A 16,077-nucleotide genomic window follows, 5' to 3' on the forward strand; every position below is an offset into this window, starting at 1 on the left:
GTTGCCCAGGCTACAGTGCAGTACCGTGATCTCGACTCACTGCAACCTCTGCCGCCTGGGTTCAAGCAATTCTTCTGCCTCACCCTCCCGAGTAGCTGGGATTACAGGTGCACGCTGCCACATCCAGCTAATTTTTTATATTTTAGTAGAGATGGGCTTTCACCATGTTGGCCAGGCTGGCCTTGAACTCCTGAGCTCAGGTAATCCACTTGCCTTGGCCTCCCAAAGTGCTAGGATTACAGCCGTGAGCCACCGCACCCAGCCAAGAGATTTTTTTTTTTAACTTTTATTTTAGGTTTGGGGGTACAGGTGAAGTTTTGTGACATAGGTAAACAGGTGACATGTGGGTTTGTTTCCTCACCCAGGTATTAAGCCTAGTACCATATAGTTATTTTTTCTGCCCCCTCCCTCTTCCCACCCTCCGCCATCAAGTAGAGCCCTAGAAATTGAAAGCCTTCTAATCGACTCCAAAGTTAAAAACAGTAACATCAGATAACTTCTTCCAGTACAATTGCTCTGTAGGTGGAGAGATGGATTTCTGGTATTTCCTGCTTCTCCATCTTCACAGAATCTTTATTTCATTCTTTTAAATAATTTCTGTCTCATTGTTGATGATGCATTTTGTTCATATGTCATTTTCCCTATTTTTGTCAGTTCTTTGTGTTTAACTTTAGGTCTTTGAGCATATTTCAGATAGTTGCTTTAATGTCTTCATCTAGTGAGTCCAGTACTGAAAGCTAGTAGGAATTTACTTCATTCTTTTGAAGGGATGATAGTTTTTTTGTTGTTTGTTGTTTGTTTTAAATGCTTTGTGGTATTCATTTGAAAACTGGGCATGTGAAAAAATAAACACCTCTCCCAGTCTTTGAAGACTGGTGTAGAAGATCTTCACTAATTAGCAGGCCCCTGAGTTTTGGGATCAGCTTGTCTTCGTGGGTATTTTCTGGGAATGTGTCCTGCCGGGGCTTTACTGTGCCTTTTCCTCCCCAGTTTCTTTCATATAGATGACTGCTTAGATGTGTTAATTTTCCAGAGTCCCACCCCAGCTTCTTTTTAGGCCTCACATGTTCTGTTATATCCTTCTGCCCATAATTTCTGTGCCTAGACATACATATATCTGCTTTCCCCCTGCATTTTCCATGTGGCATGGTGCCTACCACTGCCTTTCACTGTTTCCACAGCTTAAGATTCACACTGAGCCCTGAGTCCAACAAGAGAGAAACCAGTCCCTGTGGGAGCCCACAGATAGGTTTGAATGTGACAAATATTCTCTATTCTGCTTCTTCTGGTTTGACGGAGAAGACTGGGAATTGGGCTGCTTACTCCTAACTGCCTCGTGCCTCATTGGTGGGGCAAGGGTAAATGAAAATGCCATAAAATTTCCTATGTATATATTTAATGTTTCCATTAGGGAACAAGGGCTGAAGCTTCCTAGTCTTCCATTTTCTTTATGTCATTCCTCAAAACCAATGTAAATCTTGTAACTGTGTATAAAGTGTTTATCATCAAATACTACTAGTTTTCCCTTAAATCTTACCAATGGAAGGTATCTCTATAAATTCCTTAGCTTTATTTCTTGCTTCTAAGTAAGACTGTACATGATAATGATGCCTGTTAAATTAAAATCTTGGAAATCGTTGAGCAAGGGTATACAAGCATGACCCTAGGCTCTCTGAAACTTTTCTCTCTTCTTTCCAGACCTATTTGAAACCTTGTTTCTCCATACTAGTGATGCTAACTCTAAAGGTAACCAGATGCAAATAAGAGTTTACAACCCAGCTCATAATCCACATCCATTAATCAGGACCATGCCCTATTTGGTGTTTTTCTCTATATATCTTTTAACCCCTTTAATTTCTGCTTTGAACAACTCTCTAAACTTACACCTGTGTGGTGCATTCTTCCCTTGCCAGTAAGCAATAAATTCAGTTTGTTTTAAAACTGCTGTTTGGCCACCCTTTTTATATTGCTTCTTACATGCCTCATATCTTCATAGCACTTTTACAATTACTCTCCAATTGATCTTATAACTGGTGGTTATAATGCTTTTCCCAAGACCTTTAAGGTCAATTATCCTTCCCCTAGGAGACAAATACAGTGTGCCCACTTTGGAAATAGAAAACCTAACCTGGCAGTACAATGGTTAAATTATAAGATCCAACATATACCCTCAAAACAGAAGCTATTCTTCTGTCCACATCTAAAATTTAGGGCTTCTTACTCATCTCATTTTGTTCTGCAAATGCTCTGTGGTTGATTAGTTTAAATTTACAGACAAGTTGCTAAAATAATTCAAAGACTTTCCACATGCCCATTACCTTGGAGCTCAATCCAGGTTTTCCATCTTGCTTATCTATACCTATTTCACACTCCAAACGTGTAAAACCTCGCTCCCACTCTTCATCATACCTTTACTTATTTATTCAACCTCAGTATATACATAAAGTGTTTTCAGAATTGTTAACCTGGACTCCTACAAGAAACAAATTTAATGACTAGAGTTCAGTTTTTACATAGAGGGTTTTTGTTTTGAATATTATAGTTTCTCATGTGATTTCAATTTTGCAGTCAATATTATGTGAAAACATTTGAGGATTCTTAATTAAGCAGAGTATTGATATAATATTAGGAATATGTTCTGTAATGGAATAGGATATAATATATCTCTATTCTGTCTCTTGAGTCTAAGTAGAACTTTCCTTAACGATCCCACTCAGCAACACCACTTTCAAATATACTATTTAATCTTCACAGCCGTAGAGATCATTCTCATAAAGCATTTTCAATGGATCTGTTGAAAATAAACAGATAATGTTTTTGGTGCCAGGCATTGATGCAAAGGCTACACTTTTATTATCTCATTTAATCTCCTTTAAAATTTTTTAAACTTTCATTCTAGCTTCATCAGTGGGTATAACTTATACGATGGCAGAATTAACCTCGATGTTATGAACCATTTCTAACAGTGAGAGACTTCCTACAATTGAGAGAGTAAGATCTCTGTAACCAGATATATAATTAAGTAGAGGCTGAATGATCATCTTCCAAATATTAAGTTGTAAAAATCCTACGGAAGTAGAAAATTATATATCATATATGATTTGTTATAATGCAAACTCTGAGCTCTAGAGTTGCTTAAAGAAATATATGGAACAGAGGTAGGTGAAATGGGATAAACTGTTATCCTTTACTTAAGTCTCAAATTAACGCCCCTCATTTTTCAAGACTAACTTACTATCCGGATGGAGAATGTATCTGTTTTTCTTTAAAATGTGTCTGTGTACTACTGAGAGGGACCACGGATATGACAAAGAACCCATTTCGAATCTATCTCTGGGATCCACAACTACTGTCTATTATATATTGAGCTCCTCTAATAACATGTGAGAGAGTTAAACTATTAAACACAGAAATTGAAATACTTACTGGATTTTTTTCACTGAAGCAGTAGCCTACCAATATAAGCAGGTTTTGAAATGGTGTGATAATTTTTGGATTCTGAATAAGATCTAATTAAATATATAATACTGTTCTTTCATTTTGTTGTACTCATTTGAGTTATCAAGTAAGAAACCAAAATATTAATGCTATTTAGAAATATTAGAAGCTGATATAAATTCTAAAAATAAGACAAATTGTCACATAAAAAGAGGCATATGATTAGAGATGATGGTGACTATAATGAAAATTCATCAGTCTCAGGGCCAAAAGAGAAAATAAGACAATATGAAGATACTGGATTCCTAACATTTAATATTTATAAGAAATTTTTCGCATAATACTTTTCAATGTTCCTCTTAACTACTGTCAGTGAAGTAATTATCATTTTAACTAGTATCAGTTAAACTTAATGTACATGAAAACATTCCCAAACAGCATAGTTCTTTGAGTTTATAAACAATATCTTTCATAGTTCACCTAAATTGCTTTGTAGCCTCACTAGGTTTAATAAATGTTATATAAATAAATACTTTGTTCTCTTCAATACATTTCTAGTTTTAATATGAAAAAAAGTAAAGCAAGATATTCTCTTTTTAAAATTAAATTCCTTTAACTGGAAATGTAAGAAATGTATGGAGGTGACTTTTCTCTATTAGAGGATCATACAGAATAGACTTGCAAATAATATGACATTTAAAGAACCATACATTTTCAAAACATGCAGAGCACAAGTTTTGTTTAATTGATTTTACATCACACCAGAAAGCACTACAGGGACACTGGCGAATAGAAGGAAGCTGGAACCTCAACACAGAGCTCCTTTCTTTCTCTCAGCAACAGAAAGGCTTGATCTTAGAAGTTCAAAATCGTTCCATATGGTAAAGAGACGTTCTGAAAATAAACCAACAAGTAATTGTAATTTTTTATGTAATTCAACTTCTAATATACACACATACAAACCTTTCTGAAATGTTCAGTCTTGTACATGTCTTGATGTTGAGGCATATTTTCCACTAATTGAAAGGCATTTTTCAAAATATTATCTAGAGCTCTTTTCAGAAGTCAATGATCTTTCAATGCTAAAATATTCTTTTTAGCTGAACATTGACAACGACTCCCCCTTGTTCAAATTTTAGTTAGGCTTCTCTAAGCCCTCTTCTCAACTAGGCCTCATCCTTGGCCTTGGCCTGTCTTAAGCAAAAAATCCTGCTAAGTCAGTTTAGTGAGAATCTCCCATGCTTGATATCTAACCAGGTTTCTCACCCCTTGCCCTTAATGTCTAAGTCCTTAATATGCCTCTAAGAAGAATTTTGTTAGGCCAGTTAAGCAAGAATCCCTCTACACTTGATGTCTCCTCTTAATAATTTTCCATCTGCTGACCCCTTCACTCTGCTCTTTGTCTATAAATTCTTAGCTTTCTTTGCTGTACTTGGAGTTGAGTCTCCCTCTTCTATTGCAATGGTCTTTAATAAAGTCTTCCTTACCATGTTTATCAAGTGTCAAAAATTTAACAACATTATGAGACTGGCTCTTATGGACTTTGTCCTTGTGATGGAGTATATACTAGAGGTTAAACTCGTTGTCTGTAGAGTCCACTCGTCTTGTTACACATCCTTTATCTGTTACTTATGAGCTTTATGTCCTTAAGGACATAAACTTGTGTCATTGATCCTCAATGATGAATGTGTGCTCCGAACTGATAGGCTTAACTATGAGAAGATGAGATCTCACAGGTGAGACTGTATCCACACACACCTTTTACCACTGTGACCTCTGCTCAAACTGAAGGGTTTGAGAATTCTGTGCTCTTTGCAAGCAAATTATGCCTATAATTGTGGGGTATAGGGGGTGGGTAAAGACATGTTGACCATGAGCACCCAGCCAGTAAGCTTACCATCTGCAATATTGGTACATGACTGGCTGTCTAGGAAGGTGATAAAAGGGTTAGGAAAAGACAACAATCAAAAAGCCTTTTCTAAGTTTGAATCTGAATTCAGAGACTGCAGTCTTTGTCTCAGTGAAATGCTGAGTGGGAGTTCCTGCCTTTAGATTTAAACAATGATAAATGAAAGTTTCAGGCTTCGTGCACCAAGATCTCACTCAGTTAAAAGTTATGAGTTCCCTCAATTTGAGTGATCAACACCACTTATTCCTTGGCCCGATGGCTCAATAATTTCGTTGAAAATTCATATACTGTAAGTTATAATTAATGCCCACAACCTATTAAAAATTTAATTTTATTTGCCACCCCAGTGCTCATTCACTTAGATAAGAACACAACATATTGAGAACCGTTTTTAAAATCAGAAGTAGGGCAGTTGCCCCTGCATCATAACTATAACTCTATAATCACCTGGTACCTAGGAACTCCCCAGTGAACATACCTTTTGTCTCTGCACCTGGAATCATGGCCCCTGTGCAAAATGTTAGCCACCAACTTATAAAGGGATAAAAGAAGTTCCTCAAACGTTCCCCAAAAGTAATCACATGTTCTTCTTGAAAAAGAAAATGGGATTTTTGTCTCTAAAAAAGTACTATGGCATCAAATGGTAACATTATCTTACTAGTCACTTCTGTTGATATCTGATCTCATGAATGTTTAGGACACTAACAATTTGGTTTAAATTAGAGATAGTGTAGCCTTAACCAAAACAGCTGGTATTGGTACAAAAATAGACACATAGACAAATGGAATAGAATAGAGAGCTCAGAACTAAGACTGCACATCTACAGCCATCTAATCTTCAGCAAACCTGACAAAAACAAGCAATGGGGAAAGGATGCCCTGTTTAATAAATGGTGCTGTGATTACTGGCTAGCCATATGCAGAAAATTGAAGCCGGACTCCTTCCTTGCACCTTATACAAAAGTTAACTCAAGATGGATTAAAGACTTAGATGTAAAACCCAAAACTATGCAAATCCTAGAAGAAAATCTAGGCAATACCATTCATGATATAGGCATGGGCAAAGATTTCCTGATGAAAATGTCAAAAGCAATTGCAACAAAAGCAAAAATTGACAAATGGGATCTAATTAAAGAGCTTCTGCACAGCAAAAGAAACTATTATCAGAGTGAACAGACAATCTACAGAATGGCAGAAAATTTTTGCCATCTATCCATCTGACAAAGGTCTAATATACAGAATCTACAAGGAACTTAAACAAATTTAAAGAAAAAAAAAACAACCCCATTAAAAAGCAGGCAAAAGACCTGAACAGACACTTCTCAAAAGAAGACATTTATGTGGCCAACAAACATGAAGAAAAGTTCCACATCACTAATCATTAGAGAAATGCAAATCAAACCCACAATGAGATACCATCTCACACCAGTCAGAATGGTGATTATTAAAATGTCAAGAAACAACAGATGCTGGAGATGCTATGGAGAAATAGGAACGCTTTTATACTGTTGGTGGGAGTGTAAATTAGTTCAACCATTGTGGAAGACAGTATGGCCATTCCTCGAAGATCTAGAACCAGAAATGCCATTTGACCCAGCAATCCCATTACTGGGTATATACCCAAAGGGATGTAAGTCATCCTATTATAAATATACATGCACATGTATGTTCATTTCAGCACTATTTATAATAGCAAAGACATGGAATCAACCCAGATGCCCATCAGTGACAAACTGGATAAAGAAAATGTACATATACACCATGGAATACTATGTAGCCATAAAAAGGAATGAGATCATATCGTTTGCGGGGACATGGATGGAGCTGGAAGCCATTATCCTCAGCAAACTAATGCAGGAACAGAAAACCAATCACCACAGGTTCTCACTTATAAGTGAGAGCTGAACAATGAGAACGCGTGGACACAGGGAGGGCAACAACACACACTGGGGCCTATGGGGGTTGGAGGAGGAAGAGCATCAGGAAAAATAGCTAATGCTTGTGAGGCTTAATACCTAGGTATTAAGGTATTATCCTCATTCCAAAGTCTGTTAATGTACCTTCTAACCAGCAGTCCTTGCTGAGCCTCCATTCGATCAAGAAGAACTCAAAGAAGACAACTGTTTGATGTTTGTGTGGTTGGTTGGTTGATTCACTGTTTGGGGTTTGGAAGTGTTTGCACTGGGGCCATGCACTGAGCCACCCCCATGCTCTTCCTTAAGGCTGTAGGTCTAAGAACATGCACATTGCCCCGAACAACGACTTCCAGCAGAAGAAAGCAAATGCTGTTTTACTTCAAATCATGGATGCTGCAATCATATGATATTTGCTAAGCTGTGAAACATGTTTATTTAGCAGATACTGTAAGGAATTTTCTGAACACCTCTTTAATGTATGAGGAAGGTTGTCTTGCTACGGATGCAATTCAATTCTTCGTTTTTTATTACTATTTCAAACATATATTTATATTAAACTTGATAAAAATTTAAAAAGGATAAGGATGAGGATAAGGTTGATGGGTGCAGCAAACCACCATGGCACACGTTTACCTATGTAACAAACCTGCACGTCCTACACATGTATCCCAGAACTTAAAATAAATAAAAAAAAAAAAAAATAGAGATAGTGACAAGTAAAGAATGGTTTGCGAGAGGGACCCTTGCCAATTTGAATGGCCTTAACAGCATGAATGGCCCCATACATTTTATGAATAAAATACTATTCTTCCACTGCTTTCTTTCTGGACAGCGCTTGTTGATAAAGATAATATCCTAATTTATATACCAAAACAGACTTCCCATTAATTTTTGGCTTCTGCAGTTTGGATTTGTCTTTAGCAGCACCATCATTAGATCAATCAAAAGAAAAACACATTCAAAAGACTAGAGAAATACTCCCTGTTGTCATTCAGTTTATTTAAAGCATTCATATGATCTCCAACAGGTTGTCAGCTATTGGGTTTCTCACAATAGAACCAAAGGAATTTTTGAATTTCCAGGGTTCATTAAGTATTCATTCTTAGATCTGACTACCTCATAATCTGGGACTAGCCTTATCTTTGATGGCAGCCAAAGTCTTCCAAAGACCCTAGACCCTATTCACATTTGCCCTGATTCTGGCCTAATTTGAGCTAATTAGAGTTATTGGTTGAAACTGGCATCCCCTGCTCACTATTAAGGGTTATCCTGCTCTCCTGGAAAAGTATTACATTTTACCCCAAAGCTAGACTATTCCTGCTTCTACTTCTCCAGGGAGCTATATTTAGCTATTTCTGCTAATAAAAGCAGGAAGATTTCCTGTATATCCCTCTGAATAGCTCACTGTCTTCCCAGGTCCTGGTGGCTATTGGATCACTGGTAATTCTGGAGTTGCATAGTTCAATATGGGAGCCACAAGCCACATAGGATTATTTACTAACAAATGTAGGTAAAATTAAAAATCTAGATTCCCGGTCACACTAGCCGCATATAAAGAGCCCAAGAACCACATATGACTCATACCTCCCATACTGTAGGGCACAGGTGTGGAACATTTTTATATCACAAAACATTCTACTGAAAAGTGCTGCCACGAGGAGTCATAATTGCCATGAAAAAGAGGTAGAAGGAGGAATATTTAAATGAAGCCAAGATAGCTTGAATCTATTAACTGGGTCTCCTCTACCAGTAGGTACAGGACCTGGATTAAAAAAAAAAAAAATCAACTGCAAACATTTGCATATGGGCTTGGGCATTAGTTTATTTCCCTTGTGTCCTCTTCAAACAATAAGCTCCATGGTTCTCAACTCTGGCTGCGTATTAGAATCACACAGCAAATCTGGTTTAATTGGTCTGGGGATGCGAGGCAGAAAATTGGTAGGGTTTAAAAGCCCCAGGTGAATTCTATTTTGTATTTAGGCTTGAAAAGTACCGATTTAGAAAACACATTACCTCATTTAATCAAATAAGTATTCTATAAAGGCAGCGCTTCAGTCAAAATAAAACTTCCTCAATGTTTTATAGAAAAGCCTGCTGAATCCCAGACTTAACTAATGGGAATTAAGATACAGCTGGTATTGTTATCCACGTAGTTCGTAGGGGCAAACTGAGAAGCTGGACTGGATCTAGTTTAGATAACCCTAACATTCACCATCCATTGCAGGTAGTCTTCTATACTAAACTAAAACGTACGTTGGAAAAATAATTATAGAAAGAAACATAAAATCCACTTCATTCATACCCCAATTATCGGCAACTTGCAGTAACAATTCTGCTATTCATTTCTGCATATATTCTCTCCCAAACCCTCACCAGAGTTATTGATATAGTTCACATTCATGTTACCTCTGGGATCTTTCACAGTTTTAGAGAATAATTCATCATTAGGGAATAATTCCTCCATTTATTTTCTCTTGACAGTTTCATTATGCTGAATTCATGAGTTTTTCTTACCATGTAAATTGTTCATTTTTTGTTATTATATAAAATGTAATATCTTTAAAATGGGAGATTATAAAGGATGGAAACTATTTCAGTCATTTTATTTCACTTTATTTTGTTTGAGTAGAAATCCAATTTTCTTTATTATTTTTGGCAGAAACATAACTCTAGAATATTTAGATTAATATTACTCCTCATTCCTCTGATTCTTGCTGGGGAAAAATAGGAAAATTTAAGGCATAAAAGAATATTCTGCAAGTCTAAATATCTATGTCAGTGATAACCCAGATTGGGTTTAGGACAGTTTTATAGCGAATAATATTTATGCTCTTCAGGGGATAGTAAAAATGCAGCTACAAATAATATTTTAGTGTTATAAAACATTTGATTGGTAAGAATCACATCTTTAAAATTATTAGCAGTTGTATTTTGTGCCATTACAAATTCTACAGAATCTGCTTTAACACATTATCAGGTTATTGTCATATATTTTTTACGTCTTTTTCTGAGTTGGTTATGCATTGTTCAAAAAAATTAATATTTTGAATAGGGTGAGTATTTTTATTATTTGTGATTTAAAAGATAATTGCATAACTTTTTTAAATTGAAAAGAAAAGTAATAAAGTAATTTGAAACTTTCAAACTCACCACTGCCTTCTCAGGCCTTCTATGATCTGGGCCTACCCTGTTTATCCACTGTATTTCCCGCTGTTTTTCAATAAGCACCATCCACACGAGTCAGTGTTATTTTCAAAAGGCTTCTATACTTGCAGTTTCCTTTCCTGCATTTCCAAATTTGTCATGTTGCTTATCTTGCTCAGAATTTGCTTCATTCTCAAAAGTATGGGTGTGGTACAGATTTTTGGGCAGCAGTATGTAACACTTTAAAGAAAAGTTATGTGTTAATTGAAAGAAAGTTTAATTTTACTTTAGTTGATATAATTTTTATTGTACATGATATCATGGAAAACAATGTATGAATAATATAAACAATGAAAATGGAAAGTGGTATATACATCTAACTACCTATTGTTTTTATAGAAATGATGCTGTGACATTCTCAACTTGGAGCAGTATAAATACAGATAATGGTTCTTCAACTTTAGCCAGCAACAGAATCACTCACACAACTTACTAAAATGGATTTCTGGACCTGAACCCAGAGCTTCTGATTCAGCAGTTCTGGGGTTGGGGCCCAAGAAACTGCATTTCTTAGAAGTTCCCAGGTGATGCCCATGCTGCTAGCCCCGAGACCACACTTTAAGAAGTCTTAACGGAGACATTCAAAAAGTTCCAATTCACTGGAATTTTGTGTTTTGGCATACGAAAAAATATATATACTTAATATGCCTATGGTTCTTCAAAAAATCAGTCAGTTTTAAATGAGAGGCCAATTTGTAAACTGCAACAAAAGGACCAATGAACTTAGTATGAGGGAGTAAATAACAGCAAGTCCATTTTAGGCAGAAGACTCATCTTTAAGCTAATGGAAACTAAGATGGAGTCATAAAATATCTCTTGATTTCAATAATCTTTGTTGCAACATTGTTTGTTACATAGAAGAAAACTGGAAACAACCAAAGTGCCTATTTAACAGAGGCTCATAAGCTATGACAAATCCAAATATAAAGGACTTTAAAAAAATTGGATTGATTTGGATGTGCTGATACGGAAAGACTTTCAAGATATGATACAAGTCTACAGTAACCAAAACAGCATGGTACTGGTACAAAAACAGACACACCAACCAATGGAACAGAATAGAGGGCCCAGAAATAAGGCCACACATCCACAGCCATCTGATCTTTGACAAAGCTGACAAAAACAAGCAATAGGGAAAGGATTCCCTGTTCAATAAATGGTGCTGGGAGAACTGGCTAGCCATATGCAGAAAATGGAAACTGGACCCCTTCCTTAAACTTTATACAAAAATTAACTCAAGATGGATTAAAGACTTAACTGTAAAATCCCAAACCATAAAAACCCTCGAAGACAACCTAGGCAATGCCATTCTAGACATAGGATCAGGCAAAGATTTCATGACAAAGATGCCAAAAGCATGGTACTGGTATAAAAGTAAATACATAGACTAATGGAACAGAATAGAGAACCCAAAAATAAAGCCAAATACTTCAGCCAAATGATCTTTGATGAAGCATACAGAAACGTAAGTTGGGAAAACAACATCCAATTCAATAAATGATACTGGGAAAATTTGATAGCCACACGTAGAGAATGAAACTGGATCCCTATCTCTCACCATGTACAAAAATTAACTCAAGATGAATTAAAGACTTAAGACCTGAAACCATAAAAATTCTAGGAGAAAACCTACAGAAAATTCTTCTGGGTATTGGCCTAGGCAAAGAATTTATGACTAAGACCCCAAAAGCAATGAGGAGTGAATAAAGAAAATGTGGTGAGGATATGTATGTGTGTATATATATATACACATATATGTGTGTGTGTGTAGATATGTTGGTGTGTGTATATATAAAAGATTTATATATGCACATACATACACACACACACACACCCCACGGAATACTACTCAGCCATAAAAAGTAACAAAATAATGTCTTTTGCAGCAACTTGGATGGAACCGGAGGCCATTATTCTAAGAGAAGTAACTCAAATCGGAACCCAAATACCACATGTTCTCACTTATAAGTGACAGCTCAGCTATGGGCACACAAAGGCATACAGAGTGGTATAATGGACACTGGAGACTGGGGAGAGGATGACAGGTGGGTGAGGGATGAAAAACTACCTATTGGGTACAATGCACACAATTCAAGTGATGAGTGCACTAAAATCCTAGATTTCACCACCATACAATTCATCCAGGGGACAAAAGACCACTTGTACCCCCACAAAGCTATTGAAGTAAAAAAGTTAAGTTGCAGAAAAGATGTGTGATTTCTTTTAATAAATAATAATAAATATACATTTTATATTAAACTATATACACATTTATGTTAATATATTTATATCTTTATAATTGAATGTAATTATATGTGTGCATATAAAAATATATATCTGACTTTCAGCATAGAATGCATATTGCTCTAAACATTTTTGTCTTTATGTTATACAAAAAGCTTGAGATGTTATCTTTTGAGACAGGATTTGGTGAAGGAAAAGTGATTTTAATTGTTAATTGTATACTTTTCTACATCATTTGCATTTTAACCATGTATATATGCATTATTTCTTGTTTAAAAATATCAAAAATTCATTTCTGCAACAATGACTATCATAAGAAAGACAACAAATGGTGGCAAGGACATAGATAAATGAGAACACTCACACAGTGCTGGTGGGATGGTAAAATGGTACAGCCACTTTAAAAAGTAGTGTGGCAGCTTCCTAAAAATTAAACATAAATTTCCTACACAACCCAGCAATTCCACTAATAGGTATATATCCAAGATAAATGAAAATATATATCCACAAAAAGAATGGCACGTGAATGTTCATAGCAGCATCATTCAAAATAATCTAAAAGTGAAAACAATCCAAATCAATCCAAATGTCCACCAGCTGGTGAATGGATAAACAAAATGTGGTACAGACTATTCCATTAATAGAAAAGAATAATGTGCTGATACATGCTAAAACATAGATGAATCTTGAAAACACTACACTACAACTTCTTGTCTGGCATGTAAAGAGCTTGGAAGTCATCTCTTCCATTCACATAGTAACAAAAAAGCTGACCACACTTAGATCCATATGAGAACTGAGGTCACAGAGCAAACCACTGCCCCTAAAACTAAAGAGACAGATGAGTAGATACAGAGAATCAAAATTTACTAGCACAGAAACTGTAAACATTATAAAATATTTAGAAATAAATATAACAAGAAAGGACAATGCCTTTTTGGAAAAAAATTGTAATTCTAATTGTTGGCTACTTATAACAAGACCTGAAAAAGTATTGAGACATAGCAATATAATTTACTATATTAAAATATCAAATTCCAAAGTGTACATATATATATACACACAGACATACATATATATTATATAATGCAATTAAAATCAGAAATTTTGAGAGCTAAAGAAATACATTTGTATTTAATAAATTTTAAAGATTTAAGATGAAGTCTTCAAGAACTAAAATGAAAAGAAACTGAACTCCTGTTGTACAATATATGCAGAACTCTGGATTAGAGAGTTAAGGCTAAAAATACAATTTAAATTAGAAGAATAATTAGGAAAATATGTTTAACCATAATGATAGAAAGAATCATAGGAAATCCTGAAGCTTAAAACTTAAAAGAAAAACATGTCAGACTACTCATTCTTATAGATGTGAATGTGAAAAGAGGTAAAAAATAATATCAAAAGAGAAGTAAAGAAGGAAATGTACTTGCAGTAATGGCAGAGTAGTTCACATACAGCACAACTTCCACAGATTTGTGCGTAACCACCAAATAAACCTTGAATTATATCTCAAATCATGCACAGACATCCAGATGAATCACGTACCGAAATCTTAAATCCCAAAGTATAAAGCACCTTAAAGCACACATAGGAGAATATGTTTGCGACCTTAGTGATGGCAAATAGTAACTATTAAAGTAAGCTCGATAATTAGACTTGATCAAATTAAAAACTTCACTCATAAAAAGACAGCATTAAGCAAACAAGCATGCTATGAGTAGAGAAAAAAGTGTTTTTACTACATATAGCTTATAAAAGACTTATCTGTAGAATATGTGAAGTACTTTTATGTTAATATTAAAATGACAAATAAAAGTTGAGTATATTTTTTCTAAAAGCAGATACACAAAAAGAAGGTATACAAAGGACATACAAATGATGAAAATGCATGTAAACAGTATTCACCATTAGTCATCAGTGAATAGCAAGTTAAAGCCACAATGAGATACTCACACACACACACACACACACACACACACGAGAATGGCTAAAGTTATAAAGTGACAATACCAAATGTTGATGAGAATGTGCAGCAACTCTTACCATTGCTGGTAAGAGTGTAAAATGGTACAACTACTTTGAAAAACAGTTTAGCAGTTTTTTTCCTATAAGGAGTGTGTACTAATAGAACTTGATTAGAAAGGAGTATGAGGAAACCTTCTTAGAGTGATGGCAATGTTCTGTTACATAATCAAATTGTGGGTTACACAGCTGCAGGCATTGTCAAAACTCACCTGTTATAATAACTAAGGTTCATTCCTCCACGTAAATTCAACCCCCAGAATGAGAACTACAAATAATATTGAACTCTAGTTATATGTTTGGTTTTCATCACTGTATGGCTTGGCAATCCTTTTTGTGCATTTTAAGTTTAAGCAAACAAGCAAACATATTAAGGGTAACAGCCACCATGTTTTCCCATTATTGGAAAAGGTAAGTTGAAATATGGAAAGGGGAATGAGTAGATTAACCCTGTAGTATATTGAATTAGAGTTGAAAATATCTGCATGAACCCCCAGGTTTATACAAACAGACACATTCTTTAGCTGTTTCTGCTCAGAGAACCTAAAAGCAATGACACATCAATAGGAACGAGCACACCTAGCACCAAATCTTCATTTCTAAATATTATTTTCTATTAAAATGAATCAGGGATTCTTTCAAAAGAGAATTATTCAATGGCTGACATAAATGGAAAATGCAAAATCATAAAACTTCTAGAAGATGACAAATCTAGGTGTCCTTGGGTGTGTCAATGACTTTTTAGATATGACACCAAAGGCACAGTCCATGAAAGAAATAATGAATAAGCTAGACTCCATTAAAATGAAAAATATCTGCTCTGTAAAAACATTAAAAGAATAAGCCACAGAGAAAATCTTTACAAAGGACATATCTGCTAAAGAACTGTTATTCAATATACACAAAGAGTTCTTAAAACTTAATTATTTGTGAAAATGAACAACTCAATTTAAAAATAGTTGAGGGTACTATGTGTTTTTTAATGACAACAATTTATTTAAAAAGACAAAACAGGCTGTGGAAAATGTAGATAAAAGGAGATTAAAGAGATTAGCCATCGAAGTAATTAATGGTACCAATGGATTATAACTAGTTGAATAAAATAAAATCCATGAGCTCTGCTCATATGAAACTAAAAGAAGGAAGAAAAGGAGGTAGTGGTGAGGAAAGGAGAGAAGAAAGGGAGAAGAAAGCAGAGGGAGGAAAAAGGAAAAGCCATTTTTTAAAAATAGAATGGCAGCTGATAAAGGTAAAAAGAATGATCATATTAGAAAATTGCAATAGATTTTTAAAAAATTAATGGGTGAGTTTATGAAAAACTCACCCATAGATAAACTCACC

General features: G+C 35.2%; 1 protein-coding gene across 1 annotated transcript in view; it reads right to left on the reverse strand.

Annotated features, from left to right (window-relative positions):
- Positions 1–4,160: 4,160 nt before the first annotated feature.
- The window catches only part of CCDC7 (coiled-coil domain containing 7), a 438,580-nt gene continuing 426,663 nt past the window's right edge, over positions 4,161–16,077 (reverse strand). The window contains exon 44 of the mRNA XM_033208742.1: positions 4,161–4,332. Within this exon, the coding sequence (XP_033064633.1) occupies positions 4,247–4,332 (86 nt within the window). The 3' untranslated portion in view covers positions 4,161–4,246. The remainder of the gene's footprint in view (positions 4,333–16,077) is intronic.

The sequence above is a fragment of the Trachypithecus francoisi genome, unplaced genomic scaffold (assembly GCF_009764315.1).
Source record: "Trachypithecus francoisi isolate TF-2019V2 unplaced genomic scaffold, Tfra_2.0 Lachesis_group9, whole genome shotgun sequence".
NCBI lineage: Eukaryota > Metazoa > Chordata > Mammalia > Primates > Cercopithecidae > Trachypithecus > Trachypithecus francoisi.